This window comes from Neopelma chrysocephalum, unplaced genomic scaffold (assembly GCF_003984885.1).
Source record: "Neopelma chrysocephalum unplaced genomic scaffold, ASM398488v2 Primary Assembly neopelma1_60, whole genome shotgun sequence".
NCBI lineage: Eukaryota > Metazoa > Chordata > Aves > Passeriformes > Pipridae > Neopelma > Neopelma chrysocephalum.
In genome coordinates this window covers 1,256,175-1,274,199 of record NW_020897715.1, presented here as the reverse complement: position 1 = coordinate 1,274,199, position 18,025 = coordinate 1,256,175, and the positions used below count along the sequence as shown (strand labels likewise).

Genomic DNA, 18,025 nt, shown 5'->3' with positions numbered 1-18,025 from the left:
AAGTTACATTTACGATTTTTTTTTTAATTGGCTACTTAAACCTGTGATATAGAAACCCTCCATGCTATCATTTTTCTCATGAAGATATTCCTGTTTTCTCAGATGGTTTTACTTGACTTTTCATATGCAGTGATGAAACTACTTAAATGGAACTTTTGCTCAGAACCATCTGAGTTTGAGTTTATACTAGAATTAGCTGTGCTCCTCTCAAAAAGAGAAGCAAAAATAATTTAATAAGTAACATATTTTTCAGCATTGTAACAATCAGTTTCACCATGGATTATATGGTTGCTTTCAGACCACAGCACAACACATACCACTGGATTAAGGTTTAAATTCGTATCTACATATTTACAATGGCAAAAAACCATCACGTGCATATACACCCAGTATTTCTCAAGTGCACAGAAAGATGTAGTTGAGCAAAGACAGGTTTGAGTTTGCGTATGGTCACTGCTACTGCCTGAATGCTGGGGTGTCCTTCCGTGTGCTCAGATTCATGTGGCCTGTGACAGGTAATGAGTTATCAAAAATGCCCCAAGTACCAGCAGGGTACCAGGCTCCAAAAATTAATTTATTAAGTTCCATCCACTAGGTCAGTTTACAGTGGTCTCATCCTACTTAACAGTGGTAGATTGATATTTTCATTATGAACTCAATACCCAAAGTCTCCACGTCGCAGGAGGACCCTGTAACCAGCCTGGTTTAAAGAGCACCTTCCTCTTCCCTCTTTTTTCCTGCATGGTAAATTGCGGACCAGGAGGAATAAGGAATAAGTACAGACGTGAATTACAACACCTGCATTAACAGATCATGCTGAAGCACGTGTGAACCGTAACATTCAAGTGTATTTTATTAAGTGTTATAAAATATATACAATCTTGAAACACAGCGCATTTCACAGAGAGATTGTAAGACCTTGTTGGTATCACTACAGCATTGAACAGAGAATACACTTCCTATCAAATAAGCAGACCAGAGAGCTAGGAAAAACAAAACTACTCTATTTCAGATTACAATCTCTTTCAACGCGCTGCTGCTTAAGGCTATATTTGTGCTACCTGAGTTGATTTTCTTAACTTCACAGTTTTTTGCATCTCCAGGAACGGGGTGTGGGGGAGCAGAGAGGATTGATGGTGCACACTTTTCAAAATACAAAAGTAGCAAGAAAAACATTGGTAGTCGCTTTGTAAACTTTGCATCAAAAATATGAAAAAGAAAAAATTTGGTACTTACAAAAATGAATAGAGCCGACTTAACAATCTTGAATCTAAAGTGAGATCAAGTAAAAAAAAAAACCCTGCACTTCATTTCACAATGTACTTCAGTTTCACCATACTGGAAAGTCATGCAAAAACTGATGCCTGTTTCTTCATGTTTATACCACTGTTATGTCACCAATCTTGTGTGCGATGTCATACTACAAAAAGAAAGAATATCAATAATCTGTATTAACAAGATGCTAGATGCTGTCACATACAGTAATTAAATGCACTATTCAGATCATCACCCAACTTGTGGCCATTCAGATTAGGGTTTAAACCAGTGTCTCACAGCAAATGGGTGCAGTGGTGCAGCAAACTGACACTCCATTTATTAGTGCACTGTAAATGAATGTAACTTTAACTTGATAGCAAAATTTCAGTATCTTCACGTAGGTTATTTAACAATCCTCGTGGATTTCCCAGTGCAGACCTACTACAGTGCATTTCTGAAGTACCTGTCAACATCTGCTAAGACGTCTCTTTCCTCAACTGCATACCAGTAACCTGAATTATCAAAGAATCACACATTTTTGTTTTTTACTGTTACAAACACTGTTTTCTTTAAGAATCCAGTGACTCATCCCAATCTGCATACTGGCTTGTTTTACCATTTGCTTAGAAGTCAGTTTTAGTTCCCTGACTATTTTTATTGACATTTCTGAGGACACCTTTTTGTTGCACAAAGAGAATAAATAATTCTTTGTTCTAGTTACAGTTCTTTATCAGCTCTGTGAACTCTCTGATTTCTTATTCTAAGACTGATATTGTAAGAAAAGTGATAACTCAGCATTTCTGCCACCACTCCAAGCCACAAAATGCCCTTTCTACGTGCTGTCTGTGCTCAATTGCTGCAGAGAGTCACCATTATTAATTTTGCAAACATGATATTCCACCAGAAGACAACTCTTCCTAATTAATAATCCACAAATGTATATGGATGCATTGCATTTACTGGAAACATCTCATTTTCTTACTCCCCCATTTCAGCTTATTACAAGGCCTTTGTATAATTACACAAGTCCTCACAGATTTTTAAAACATGCCTCAATGCCACAATAGTTTCTCCATAAGGCCAGTAATTAAAACAAGTGACTCAGGCTACCTCTCTGCAACATCTCACTTTCTTCCTTGCGAACTGTCACACTGCAATTAGAATTACACATCAAATAAAATCTTCCAGTTGCACGCGACAGTAAAATGAACTGAGCCCCTTCCCAAAGCCTTGCTTGGAAGCGTAACTGGAATCAGTACCAAGGGCTGCTTGGCATGAAACCAGGACCTTTGGCTTCTTTCGATTTAAGGCTATTACCTGGCATGCAAACCTGTTTCACAACTTCATTCTGGCTATTTCTTATGTAATTATTCTTTTAAGGAATACTAAGAGGTGTATTAATTGGCACTGGACGCTGAGGCGCGAAGTGTCCTTTCTGTCTGTGTTCCTATCTTTGCACCATGGATAACACAACACTCCTATTGCCCACCTCTCGCATTAAAAGCCCTCAAACAGATAATGAGTTAATAATTAGCAAACTTTTGCTTTCTAAATAAATATTAGGCTGCTCCCTACGCAGTTCATCCTGTCCCATTTTACTGGAAAACCCTGAAGAAACAGAGCTCTTACACACCAAAACGTTTGTAAATCCAGCTTTTCTCAGGGATAAGGCAGGCTTGCAAGCAGGGGTTCATGTAATGATGTGTCTCCAGCAAGCACATCCTCTTTGCTTCCCTTCGTGAATGAGTCAAGAGATAATTAGCTCACCTTGCTTACAGAGAAAATTCTGCTACGTGGCACACAGATGAGCTGGGATGGGGGGAGAGCTTTTGATAGTCCAGTCGTTTGGAAAAGCAAATGCTTTTTAAAATCTGATACTTAAATGAGCTAGGAAGGCAAAATGGAACAAATACAGCATAATCTGTCCTCCTTTGCCTGTGCTGCCCTGATACTTTCAGTCTTGATTTTCTTTTCCTTTCCTTCTCATCTAAGTAAATCTCTAGCAATGAAAAAAAAAAAAAAAAGGAAAGATGCAGTCTGGCAAGTGAACTCTAGCATGCAGCTAGAGGCTATTCATGCAGCTGTGATAAAGAATAAATAAATAATAATAAAAAAAAATTAAAATCCACCCCCCAGTGTTATAACTTATAAACAAGATGTGGTAAGTCCTTTGGATCATGAAAGGAAAACTATAAGTTAATAAGAAACTACTGTCTGCCCAGGCACTTGCAATCATAACTCTATTACGTATAAACTGGAAAACCAGGGGCTGGTTTAAAACACACTCTATGTAATGTAGTTTAAAGTGCCTAATGCCTAAAGCAGAGGCAAGTGAGTGAAAACGGTTAGGAACAAAAAATATGATAGAAAAGGGCAGTAGAAGGAACAACCCCGCACAAAAGCATGATCAATAGCAACATACCATACTCAGAGAAAAGGGAAAACCTGTCTAAAACTCCATCCTGCTTCAGCAGTGAAATCCATCCCACAATCAGAAACAGAAAGGCAGCATGTGACAGAAAGAGGAAGGTCAGACACCAATTTAAGTGGGAGAGGAGGCAGAGGCAGAGGGAAGTTGTACAGAACACGACACAGAGTAATTTGTTGCTGACAAGGCCAATGATGCCAGGAAGGAGCTTTCCATCTCTCTGTGTGTATCTCAGCCTGGCAGAGTAAGCAAGCACACATGGTTAGACACCTCCAATATCAGCAATGATGAAGGAAAATAACACACCTTGATTCTGTATTTCCATTATCCTACTCTGAGAATACCTTCCAAGTCACCTGCAGTGACCAGCAGGGAAAGAGTGGTGAGGGAGCAGGAAGTGGCCCAGCAGAGTGATTAGGACACCAGCCCACATGAACACTTGGTCCTACAAACTGAGTGGGAGCAGAGAAAAGCTGCTTCACTCCGAGGTGATGCCAAGCAGGCATCCAAGCTAGGATCTCTGACCAAATCTCTGGAGGGAAAGCACTGGCAATGGGCTTTGGGAGATCATTTACTCTCATAAAGCTGCATGATGAGATCTGCCTTACTATTATTTTAACTACAACTTGAAATACCCAAGGAGTGCTGTAAGTACTGTAAGAGTGACTGCTGCCTGGGCAGAATTAAAAACCAGCAAGCAGCAGGGGACAGAGACAACCACGGATGGCCTGAACAAGATAACTGTCTTTAAATACATCTATTTCCAAATTTTCTAAGACTATAAAAGAGGTGAAAATAAGCACTAAGATGGGCATCTGGGGAAGACCAAAAAGATTTGCCAAGGATAACTTTAAAAAAAATGACAGTGCAATGGGAAACTCTAGCTTCACAACAGAACTACTTCCACTCTAACAGCTATGGAAGACAATTAACAACGAGAAAATCTTAACATTAATAAAAGTCACACAGCTAAATCCTGACAGAGCCAGGTCACCAACCCTAATCCTCCACTTTGTTAATCGGACTCCTCTGCCTTGGGATTCTTTTGTTATTGTTTTAATTGCTGGTGAGTGAGCTTCTGTTAGCCATGTCAAGCACTAAGGATGTCCTCAGCTTCCTTGCACGTTCAGCAACTTCCCCCATGTACAAACCATAAAGCCAGCAGCAAATTAAACAGTTAATACAGTTGGTACAAACCTGAGATGTTGTCAGAATAAAATTCACATGTGTAACGTAACGACCCAGTTCTCACTGTCATGTTGGATACCCCACTCGGAGGGCTGATTAAAATCCCAGCTTGCTCAGGTAACACCAGGGGCAGGGAAATTATGCTGATTTCTAACAGGCAACAGAAAGCACTGTTGAGCATAAAGGCTCTTCTAACCCTCCTTCCAGCCCTTTCATCTAGGAATAAAGGATTTCAGTGGGTTGCCTGAGATTCCTGCCTGCCCACCCAGTTCAGATATGCATATATCATATTTAAAATAATACACCTAAAATACTTCAAGTACCAACACAACCCTGATTTTAAAGACATATAATTTATGTTTAGAACTTCGACGCCTTTCACGTATGCAAGCCTGGCATGATCAGAGTTGTAGGTTATCTGTACAAGAATCACAGTTTTCATTGTCTTGCTCCTAAAAGAACAGGCACAATTACGATCTGGGGATTTTTTTTTTTCCCCTAAATGAGTGGTAAATGAAGAAACATTGTTGGTGACCTCAACTTCAGTCAGAGGAATACTGACATTTTAATGACTAAATCTAAGCTCTCGTCCATACTAGTCAATCAGGCACTGGCTACATCTTTTTTTTTTTTTTTTTGGTAAAAAAAGGGATATAGAAGTACTTCTATCAGAGTGACAGTGTGTACAGATATAGTGTTTCTCACCACAACTGTTAAAACCTATCAAAAACTACATTCATACCTCAGCTGTACACTTCTGCAGTTTACAGCTTTTTATTAGAGCTTATTAAAAAAAAAATGTCTCTACAGATGCAGATTACAAGAATCATTTTCTCACCTAAATTTATTTCCTGAGTAAGCAATAAGAAAATAACCATCTGGCACCTAAGAAGGTTTCTTAGCTTTCTGTTGGGAAACATATTCTTAGCAAGTCACTGCAAAGCACAGTACAGTCAGTTGTGTTTGGGCACAGAAGACAGGGAGAGAGGCTGCCAGGGCATCAGCCATGGGGGATGTTCCCAATTCCCAAACACAACATTTATTACTTGGTTTCAATATAAAGCACTCATATTTCACCATAATTTTTTTTTCCAAGTGGGCCGAAGACAGTATAGGAGACCACAGCACTTCGCATTTTTTTTAAAGTTCTGTTTTAAACACAGTGAGTTTTCTCATCTTAAACTGGGATACAAAGTCATTAAACAGGTTACCTAAAGAGGTCACCCAAACCACAACTCAAGTCTGAAGTGAAAGAAAAATAATACTGCAATGCTTAAGCAACTTCATATTGAATTACAAAATACAAGAACAAAATCAGGGCAAGACCGAACAGTTCATTTCAAGCTGTGTCCTTTTTAGCAAGTCTGAATTTTTCTCATGTACCAACAAGGAACAGGAAAGAATACATGAAAATAAAGTAATTGCAAGCTTTATTTTTTATCTTACAGCTGAGATGAACTGTTTCTGGTCTTGACAGTTACAGGATTGGAAGTGACATGGAAGGGCATTTTATTCATCTGGATAAGAAGCGCAGTGCTACCAGCCACAACATAAGCTTTTTGACATGTTCCGCAAAACCACCAGCTGTGCCCCAGAGTCGGCACTTTCTTTAGCAGTCACAAGCAGTTCAGTAGTTTTACATATTACCACTGTTTGCCTTCATTCCTGGTCTAAGGGTATCGGTTTCCCTCCCACCTGAACTATCCTACTGATAAACAGAAATCTAAAGTAATAATTTTATCTTGGTCTCCTACAGCTAAGTAAGGCACAGCACAAGTGCTTTGACTTGAGCTAAGTTTCTTAGAAACACCACCCACTCAGCTGCCTGTCGAGTCATCAGCGAGTGGCTGCTGCTGAGAGCTCTAATCAGAGACCTGAAACCCCGAGAACAAACACTCGCTGCAACTTCAACTTCCGTGAAATCTGACTAATCCCCACTGCTGTTCCGTGGGTAAAATATTACCAAGTGACACGAAGCAGGGAGATTCAGAGTCCTGTATGGGATAATACACTTACAAATCCCAGAGCAGGCCAAGTCACAAGCTATAAAAAGGTGCTACTTCACTTGTACAGCAGTAACTGGCCACAAGACACAACGGCTCGAGTTTCTTTCCCATTCAGCGGAACAGAAGTTGAGAAATGGACATAAGTGGAAGCTATTATACCAATGGTACTAAAAATTTTTTTAATGTACTTTAAATGGTACTATAAATTACTTTCATAGCTCTTTACCATGTGATTTAATATTCCTTGATACCAAATTCTGAGCAAGCTGCTACCTAACCTCAGTGACAGGAGATGTTTGTGCCCTGAGCACCAAGTCTGGGGTGTTCAGGAGTCTACAGTTTCTTCTGTTTCTTTATACAGTACTGTTGGTAATAATATAACCAAACACATCATATGCAGAAATTATGCATGGTAGGAAGAGTACAAGGCTCTGCAATTTAAGTAATGAAGGTATGCTGGCTATATGAGCAACTCTAAATGCAAAGAAGTTTTGCAGACTCTGAAAACCCCTAAATCAGATGTTGCCAGAAAACAGAGTAAAGGAAAGGTTTCAACAAGTTGGAAAGTTCGTGTGTGCTTCCAGAATCCACATCCCTGGCACAAAACTCCCCAGACTCACTGCTTTTCTCTCCCCATTTTGCAATTAGGAAAAATACTTCAGGGAAGAGAGTACAATACCCTTCAGGTACAGCGCTCAACTTTCGTCCTGCCTGCAGCTCCCAGAGCCACAGCATCCAGCCCCGAGAAGTGGGACAACTGTCAATGCATCACACAGCTTTCTGCGCTTCCCAGCGGACAACGTTGCCTCTGGAGGCTTTTTCCCCCCAAGAAAAAATTAGATAAGCAAAGATAAAATGATGTGCTTTCAGATGTTAATGTCTCTTCTAATATTGCCACTTTTTTAAACTGTTACATAATCCAGTTGTGTAACCACCACACTCAACTTCTCCGTAAGGCTGCTCCCCTCCCGCCATCCATCAACCCTGGCACCACAGAGGGTTCCTGTGTGAGTTGCACAACTTCCTTTGTTTCCCAAATAATATGGTACAATTGTCCTCCATCTGTTTCTTATGCTAATCCACTAAAAATGAGGACCCAGACAGCACCTGCTGACACTACATGCTACTGACTCTCCATATCCCAAGCAACCTGACCAGTAAGTACTTCAACAGCTGAAAGCTGAAGTCTTCAAAACATCAACTTACAAGGGTGACAGTAACACTGACTTAAAACAATATGAAAATCAAAAGATCCTTAAAGGATCCCTGTTTTCAGAAACTTGACTTTGAATGGAAGTCAGAAGCAGGGACGGCACAACCCTCCAGGCCAGTTTTCTGCCAGAGTGGTTATTTTAAAAAATTAAAGGTTCATACTCTTCCCTTGATAAGCTGAGCCTGCACCATTCTGCAAAAAGCCTAAAGCAAATTAAAAGAGCAACAGAATTATCGTAACTCAAGTGCACACTTTTTTTTTTATATTAAGATGCATGTTGGGAGCAGTCACCTACAGTCATACACAAGTGAAAGGTAGTTTTAAAATAATCTGAGATTTGGAAAGGTAGGCAACATTTATAGCTTCTTTTCATCCTACTCTCACCTTTGCTTCTTAATCAGCTGTTTGTCTTACAAACTCTTTTGTTTTATGAATTTTACAGACAGAAAACAAGGCTAAGATGCTGTCATGAACTGCTTTCTAAAACAGCCTTTCAGCGTTATCACAGAGCTTGCAAGAAATGAAGCTTCTCCATCCAAAAAGTAAATTTTTGAGACAGTAAGCTCAAAGGACACAGCCAAAGATGTTCAGAGAAACAACTAACCAACCAGACAGACTTTTAAGAAGCTTTATCCAAGGCAATGTCTAATATATACACAAGGACCACAAAGGTTCTGTAGAACTACCACGTGATGAGTGTCCTCTGTTCTTTCAGGACACTCAGGAAAGCTTGACATGGTTTGTTGGAATTCCACAGAGAAGCTGGAGGTACTCAGCTTCTGGTTCACAGTCATCTATTCTCAAAAATAAAAATACCTGGAGCAGCTGAGGCATGCAAGAGCCATCTGTGACAAAACCGCCACCTTAAGTTCAAGACTTCCATCCTAAGTCTTGACATTGATGGTAAAAAGCGTAGGAAAAGTTTCTTAGAACTCTACAAAAAGAGACAAATCCAAACCTTCATTTTTATTAGGGTTTCCTTTTGTATTTAAGCATGATTCTTAATTTGAAATAGAAAAAAACTCCTAAAGGTTTTCCCACCAGTACTTCACATGCTTGTGCACACATGCATTGGGGTTTTTATTTACACAGAAAGAAGGGACTGGAACATCTGGCATGGCACAAGTACACATTAACATATGAAGATATGCATGCATTATAACATAAACATGCCTACACTAGGAGCAAATGTAAGCTAATTATACCTCCAATGATATGAGAATTATACATGTCATTAATGCAAACAGAGCTCACGCTGGACTTTGCCTCCTAAAACTAATTATGTGCCCAAGGCAAGACAGGAGAAATCACATTAATCTCAGGTAAAATGACAAGGAAAATAATCAGCTGGTTTGCAAAGCCAAGGGGTGCAGAGTATGCCAAGTCAACTTCCTTTGAATTGAAAAAGGTGCACGTTAACTGGCAACATAAAACCGAGCATTTTATCAACATGCTTTGAGTGCTGCAAACCTGCTTTTTTGAACTTTAAAAGAAAAAAATAACCAGTTCCAGGATTTTTTTGTTCTACTGAAAATAAAGAGGGATGAAATGTAATCTAAAGTTCCTTTCCAGCCTTATGTTTTCAGAATGACTATTGATATCTACACTTAGACATCAGTAAGTGCAGTTTTAAAATATCTAAAGTTTTAGTTCTCTAAAGAATTAATGGGGAAGGGGAAAGCAATAAATAAAATGATTAATGCCAGCAGGGTATACACAGCCATATTTATTAGTTCACTTCCAATTACATAAAAGAGAAAGCTGAAGCCATACACAAGTGCTGCTTTAAAATAAAAGACAGACTACTGTTTTCTCCAACAGTTTTATTTCAAAAAGTACACAAGTCTGTCATGGAACTACAGCATTTTAAAATTTTGAATTTTGTTTTTTTTTGGTTTTTTTTTTTACAAATTCACTCACAATACTCGTATTTTAAAATACCATTCCCCCAAAAGTGTGAATATAAAACCTCATACTGAAATTCATATCAATAAAGTCCATGCTTTGTGCATGAGAAGTGTAATGTAACATCGTAACATTTGGGATTCCAGGAAGTTTTATTGCTCTGATTTCAATTGAGCTGTGCTTCAGTGCTAGAGGACCAATGACCAAAGGGTCCCATAAAGCACCTATCAAGTGTATAAAACATGGTTTAAGTGACACAAATAGCTTAATGTCTTTAGACTGGAAGAGAGACCTAAAGTGATCCAGAATATACACTGCTCAGAACAAAACTAAAAGCTTGTCATGGAAACCAGCAGTATACAATATTCAGCATTACAGAAAAAACTTGCAATTAAGAAGTCTTACTTGCACTATTAAGCAGGAAGCATACATCTAATATGAATGCAACTATCCAGAGTTGATAAAGACGTATGCAATGTACATTTCTCTCAAAAGTCATGTTTTACCCCTCCAACAAGGCATTTCTGTGCACTACACAGTTTTGGAAGAAGTATTCATTTTTCAGGGAAGGAAGTTTTTCACACAATTATCTTTAAATATCCACTGCAGGAAGTTTATGAAAATGCTTGAACTGTATGGACAAGTGTTACGGAACCTCTACAGTATTACAAGTCTAACACTTTATTCACACCATGCTAAAATTGAGGGGTTTCTTTCTATATATAGTAGTCCTCAACAGGCAAGTTTACAGTCATGACATTAACTAGAGGTTTCTTGAGCTCACTCAAGAGTATTTACAAAATGGTACCACCCTCCCTACCCCCTCCCCCTTTTTTCTTTTTTAATCAAATGAGACATTAAAAATGCCACCTCCTAACTGGTATATCAGCTGCCATTACTTCCTAAAAGTGTTCTGTTAGCAGAGCTATCTGTAAGATTGGACACCTCACATGTTTAACCAGTTCATCTCCTACACAGCTAGAAATCATTCTTAGACTACAGTAGCTGCTTTTGAGAATCATAATCCAGTGTAAGTGAACAATCTAGTGACAAAAGAAATAATTTATAATTTATAATAGTAGTATTATGTTCTCATAGTAGTGTTCTATCCATCCAAAAAGGCATGATGATAGCAACTTGAGGCCAAGTTTACCCCAAGTCAGGGGTTCTTTATTTCAGATAAGGACTATGTCAGATTCTATTTCTCCTCTTTTTCCATGCAATTACATAAATAGACAGACACTGTCAAGGCTGATAAGCCTAACAGCCAGGCTCTGAGGGCACATCACGCTGTCCTTCTGTCCATTTATTATTTTGCACAAGCTGACAGAGCATCAAGCATGTGTAAACTCTGCTCTGTGTGCTTTACTGAGATAGGTTTCTGGGTTTGACTGTCCTAGGGCTAAACTGACTGTAAGTGCAGGGTCTCAGGCCAAACCAAAAGAACAAAACAAAACCAAACCAAACCAAAAGAAACCAAACAAAACCCACTGAAAAACACATATGACCACAGATGGCTAAGAACCAAATTTAGTAGGTTTGCTGCCTGGTTGCTTAGGTTTATAGCTATCTCTCAGCCTGTGATTCAGCTTAGTTTTGTACTCAACTTGTATTTATTATAACTATACCCTTTTAATTAAGGAAGGCCTTGGTTTCAAGGTAAACAATCAGTGTACGATTAACATCTTGGAAGTCTCTTCTGTCACAATAATTGGATGCAAGAAGATGTCTCCCCATCTATTGTTCTTCAGAAGCTATGTTTGGCACATTTACTAAACCTATTATTTACCACACATATAAAAATCAATCATCCATCTCATCAGTACAACTGAACAGTTTTCAGGAATATAAACACTTAAATCATAATTAGCAATTGAAGGAGTGACATTTTGAAATACAGAAGAATACAGAGAGAGACACTGAAGTCACATCCAAAAATAGGCATGAAGAGGTATAAATAGTACATAAGAATCAAGAAATCAGATCACAGTGTCATGTTTTAAGAACTGTACCATCATCTAAGCACCTGTTCAAACAGTATGTTTAGGCACCAGAAATTTCATAAAAACTGAAGTTACAATCAGGCAAAGTTTATTGACAAGGCACACATGAAAGATAAAAATATCTGATCTCTAACAGTATCAGTTTACAATCTAAAAAAGTCCCAAATGTGTAAAACTAAGTCTAGAATACTTAATAGCCATTCAAGTTTCTAAATTCGGTATGAAGGGTATGTTAGCATTATAAAATGGTTTGGGTTGGAAGATGACCTTGTACCAACCACCCTGCCATGGGCAGGGAAATTTCTTTACATTAATAGTGCCAGCCAAGGATTGTGCACCTAATTAAAGACAGGACAAACATTTAGTAGTAAGCCAAAGAATTCATCACAGAACTATAAGCAGCTACAAAAAAGCAGACACTAAACCTAGAAGTTTGGGAAAATGTTTTCTCTCACACTGTTGCTACACACAAACAATCCTAACATCTTTCAACGGGCTATTCGGATATTTCCTTCATCAACATCAGTGCCACATACTATATGCTTTTAGAGTTTTCCAAAATACCTTGCAGTTCAACAACTATAGCTAGAATAAGCTGAAGGGACTCTCCCCCACCTGCCCTCCATACAGGATGAAGAAGGTAGAAAACAGGAAGGAAGATAAAATCCACAAAGATTCAAGCTGCACTAAGTTTTAAATCCAGCTTTCACAGGTATGTAATATCAGTTACCAGAAGCTATCAGAAGTCCTAAATACATTTGAAAGTAAGAGAAAGAATTGTTCTGTTTCTCCTGTATTGCTTTAATTTTGCAAAATTGGGAAGAAGCGTTTTTAATTTTGAAACGTGAGATCTGCATGAACAATTCTGGATAACTATTTTTCTCAGCTGCACAAAACTCTTGCTCTTAAAAAGTCTGAACATTGGTTCAGAATATTTAGGGCTGTTGAAGAGGCAAGGAGAAATGAGCTTTAAACTCCTTGCAAATTCACATAGGAAGACATTAGCATCTTGAGTAAAGGCTGACTACTGCTTACATATATATGGGAAAAGTTGTTTCCACAGTGATGTTAGAGGACAGATATCCAATACCAGTTACTTAACAGCTTAATAGCTCTCATTAAATCCCCATGGAGCTTCTAGGTAATTGGTTTGGAAAAAAAATAAGAGCACTGCCTTAGTATCTAAACAGGCGTTGGAAAATGCAAGGTACAATTACCTTAAAGACCTGCATAAAGATCCATAATTCATTCTTACTGTGACAGTAACAGTTGATTTATAGATCTTAAAGCTTAGGTACCATCACCAACAACCTGACAGGACCTCTTGCATCAGACAATGTAAGTATTAAGTCGACCTGACTAGAACTAGTTATAACAGAAAAATTCATGTTTCAAAGAGCTTGCAAGGTCTCCTGTCACACTTCCACTCACTGACATTTTAAATTCAGAGTACATTAATTAAACTAATTGAACCAATTAAATTGAACCAATTAAATAACTTGCTGCCCATGAAATAAGAGCTCAAGTGCTCCAAACAAACGTTACCAGATCAAAGAACCACATAAATATGAACAGAATTCAAAGTCATCCTCAGTATTTCAGCCCCGTGCAACTACATCAGAGTTCAATATCAAGTTCAAATATTTCTGTTATTCCATAATTGAGGATAATGTTACAGGAACTCTGAGAAACTCCATGGTCTACACATGAAATGCTTTTGTTAATTCTCATTTGTCTCACTGTTACACATTCAGGACTGCACGTTAGCTGACAGTGTCAGTGTCTCTTCAGCAACCTACCACAGGTCCAAATACCTTCAGTGTCCAGTATTTATTTAGGAACTTCAACGCTTTTTGCAAATAGTTCAACTGTCATATACTAATAAGTTTCAAATTAAATCTGAGAATTGGTGGCTTTTCAAACTAACTTGTTCATTTGCTTCAAGGACAATTTCATGCCAGTTCTTAAATGAGGGATGGAACACAGCAGTTGTTTTCTCTAATACTTACAATGAACACTTTAAAAAACAGCTTTTAAATTAAAAATATTTTATACTATTGACCCATCTTTGCTTTGTGCTGGAATCATCACAGGAACAGCTCCCATTCTACTTAAATTAGGTGCAGCTACCTTTGAAGGTGCAAAGGTTGGGTTTTGACCAGGAGCACGTTCAAAGTCTTCACTTGGGACTTGGCTATATGGAGTTTTGGTATATCCTTCCATATTTGAGGGGGACATTGAACCCAGAGAAGAACGATTGCTGCCGATGTAGCTGCGAGCTGTTGAACTGCGGCTTTTTGGAGGTGGAACATCTTCTCTGAAATAAACAAAAAAGAAAAGAGTTGCAGAACAAGAGTTCAGTCACCATTACTATGTGGGAGCTTACAAAACACGTCTTCAGTTTGTTTCTTTCTATTCTGATGCAGTAGCCAAAAAAATCTTTACGTCTTCCTTAAAAGTAACAAAAAATTCAAGTATTCATTGCCTTCAAAACGTTTACTGAAATTAGACATGACTACAAAAAGTTCTCTGGAAAACAGTTAGCATGTTAATAAGCTTTCCAGATTAAGACAAATCTCAACTGTTAAGTATCTTACTTGCAGAAATACACGTTTAAAAGTTAATCTTCCAATAATACTGCTCAGAAACCAGAGACGTTGTTACCTGATATCGTGATGTACTTCTTTCTCATATTTCTTCTCTCTGTGCTTCTTACAGCAACAGAAGACGAGAAAAGTCAGTACAGAAAGACCCAGCAGAGTTCCTATAATAGCTCCAGCAATTATACCAGCTGTATTTACGGCTAGAATAGATAAATAACAATACTGTTTGGTAAGTGTCAAAGTTATAAGACCAACTTTCTTTTAACATTAAACCCAGTATGTTTCACATGATCCATGTTAATAGCACACCACTAAATCAGAGAGATGCTCAATCACACTCACTTAAAACAATAATAAGACTTGAATTGGCACCCACCAGCTACAGAGTGTTAGATTTGAGTTTAGAGAAAAAAGACTATTCAGTTTTCATACACAGAACACTATGTGACCATTACACAGCAAACACTTACGAGGGGTGACATTCAGCTGAACAGAACATTCATCTGTGCCAACTCTGTTTGAGGCCACACAGTTGTATAAACCAGAATATTCTTGAGAGGCATTTTTCAGAAGAAGTTCCCCTGTATCTTTATCTACAAACAACAAAAGGTAGAGGTTTATCATTTTGCAAAGTTTAATTCCATACACAGTACTACGGAATTATTAATCCAGTACATGCATGAAATCCTAACTTAAAAACGCCATATTAAAGAGATACAAATAAAAATAAAAGCCCATCATGCTGTAAACCACTATTATTTGTAAAAGTCTGTTAGAAATTTATTCCATGGGATTTGACTTAATATTAAGCCTACTGACTAAATTGCTCTGTCAATGGATAGGAACAGATGCTACTCTCAGTGCTCTACAGCCTTGCATTAAGTTATCTGACATGACTAGAACTATTTATGACAGAAAAATTCATGTTTTAAAGAGTTTGCAAGGTCTCCTGTCACATTTTCACTCACTGAGATTTTAAGTTAAGTATAGATTCATGTTATCTTCAGATGCTATGGTCAATTCTTTCATCTTAACACAGAATTCTAAAATACAAAACATGAACTGCACCCCTAAACCACCATCACCCCCCTTCTAAATTGATTCTACACAACTAGCTCAGGTGTCTGCAGAACTCTTGTGCAGCGTGAGGTGGATCTAACCCAAACATGTGCTCCAATGGGTGACCAACTAAGCCCAGTTTAAGCAGATTCCTTAAGAAATAGTGAAAATAAAGAGGTTTTCCCCAGGCTTTTGAAGCCATTGACAGCTACCAGGTGAACTTCAACTGGCTTTCATGCTTTAACTGCCAGCAGATCTGCCATGAGCACTGCAAAAGACTCCATCACAAGAACAAAGCACCAGGCAAATACTTTGCCCTACCTGCTGAACAAGTTGTCTAGATTCTTGAGGACATGCTCAGTGTCCCCACACCTACATTCACAAGCCCAAAACTAACATTATTTTATTGAGTTACATGCCACCTTTGCACAGTTCCTCATCCATTCTTGTCTAGCACTGATATTGTCATTGATTTTTTTTGTTACCATGAGACAAATTTGGGATGTGAGAAAAAAGGGGGCATAACAACAGTGGCCTAAAGTCTTGACTGGTGCAGAGAAGGATATTAATGATCAACCATTCACTATCAAAACAAAAAATAAGAGATATCAAATAGCACTATCAGGACACCAGTTCAAAATGAAGAACAGTATCAGGTTCTTCCTTTGTAGCTCATTTCTGAGGATCTGTGTTCTAAGATATTACAGATTCTAACAGACTATAGAAGCTTACAAAAAACTGGAGATGTTCACAAAAGTCAGTTTTTGCTTGTTTTAAATAAAACTTAAGTCACATCTAAATTTCCTGAGGCATAAACTACAGGAGCATAGGAGACCCCTATGAGGAAGAACCCACAACTTTTTGTTCTCTCTCATCTAGAAATCCACTTTGTCTACTCTTAGATACATGATGTCACTTAGTCCTTTACATCCTGTGCTACCTAAGTTAAAATATGTCTATTTGCAAGCAGATTCTTAAACTTCTACATCTGCAAGAAAATCCTACCATCTCAAAGTTCAAGGTTTTCATAACTACAAAGGAGATCAAAAAGAAATGGTACTAAGCATTACTCTGTCAAAAAAATATTCTAGAATAACTTTCAGAAAACTCACAAGTTAACTTCTACAATGAAGTTGTCACAATAAAAATCCGATATCAGCACTGTAATAATTTGGAATCCATCAGTCAAAATTCAGAGTATCTTAACTCCATCCTTACAACACGGGTACAGGTGAGCATGATCCTGCAGCCTAATGGTAAGAATCTCCACTTAAAACTTGAAACACTTCCCAGTATGAATTAAAACACCAAAATGAACTCCCAACTTGTTTCACAGTCAGTTTTGTTACCCAGTGAGAGGGCAGAAGTGACATTCACCTTGACTACACAACATTAATACTAATTATGAGATGTTCACAAGTCAAACTAAGCCAAAAATACTAATACATTCTTTTTAAATACTTCAGAGTAATAAATCAAGTTTGACAGTACTCAGCATGGAAGTGGCAGGAAGTTCATGTGTGCCAGATACTCTCCTCCAGTCGTAAGACAAAAGTGGGGATCCTTCTTGTGATGCACATTTCAAGGTAACATCTTTTCCAATCTCCTGTGATCCTTCAATGGAACATTTAGTTCTTGCTGGCTTTACTAACAAACAAAATATCATTGAATTAGTAACAGTCACAATCAAAATGCTTGGTACCTGTGTTCTAGTAGGTCAGTCCATTTTGCTACAGATAAAGCTTGTGAAACAAACCGTTTTTATGCATGGAAAGATTTTCTATGAAATATGAACCAAGCACAGAATTTTTAAAAGTGCTCATTATTCTGAATATTATTCCCTTCTTCTCCCAGAACAGAATTATGTCCACCCTTCCCAAAGCCTCAATAACAAGTGCATCATCATCACAGATTCAATATGACTTTACTCAGCAGAAGTTTTCATTTTAGATCTCGAAGATAAAATGGAATAAGCACATACAAAATGTCACCGAAAACTCAAGAAAATAAAATATCTTACCAAGTACAGTCAATTGTATTTTTCTGCTTTGAACTCCAGGAGCTTTCTTCACTTTGCACTGGTACGTGCCAGTATCTTCTGCCTTTAAATTCTGGATATCCAACGAAGCATCACCATTTTTGGGATCACTCTGAGTAAATGCCATCCTCCCAGTCTCAGAACCATAATAATTATTATAAATCCTGTCGACAGCATACATAATTATCTAATAAAAAAAAAAACATGATTCAGAAATCCACTTGGCGTGCAAACATTTAAAATAATTTGGTCTCTTCAGATTCTGGACAGACTTTTTCCATAGTTTTAATCCCAGAAGTATGTCATATCCAAATATCTCCATCTT

At 38.0% G+C, this 18,025-nt stretch overlaps 1 protein-coding gene across 2 annotated transcripts in view; it reads right to left on the bottom strand.

The window, feature by feature from the left end:
* Positions 1-835: 835 nt before the first annotated feature.
* CXADR (CXADR, Ig-like cell adhesion molecule) overlaps positions 836-18,025 on the bottom strand; it is a 35,097-nt gene continuing 17,907 nt past the window's right edge. The window contains exons 3-8 of one of the 2 annotated variants that reach the window (XM_027681016.1): positions 17,683-17,887; positions 17,154-17,309; positions 15,074-15,196; positions 14,665-14,803; positions 14,131-14,317; positions 836-1,420 (exon numbers count right to left, since the gene is read on the bottom strand). In XM_027681016.1, the coding sequence (XP_027536817.1) occupies positions 1,379-1,420; positions 14,131-14,317; positions 14,665-14,803; positions 15,074-15,196; positions 17,154-17,309; positions 17,683-17,887 (852 nt within the window). In that variant the 3' untranslated portion in view covers positions 836-1,378. Of the gene's footprint in view, positions 1,421-9,898; positions 14,318-14,664; positions 14,804-15,073; positions 15,197-17,153; positions 17,310-17,682; positions 17,888-18,025 lie in introns of those variants that run through there. The other variant, XM_027681015.1, reaches the window with a different exon arrangement.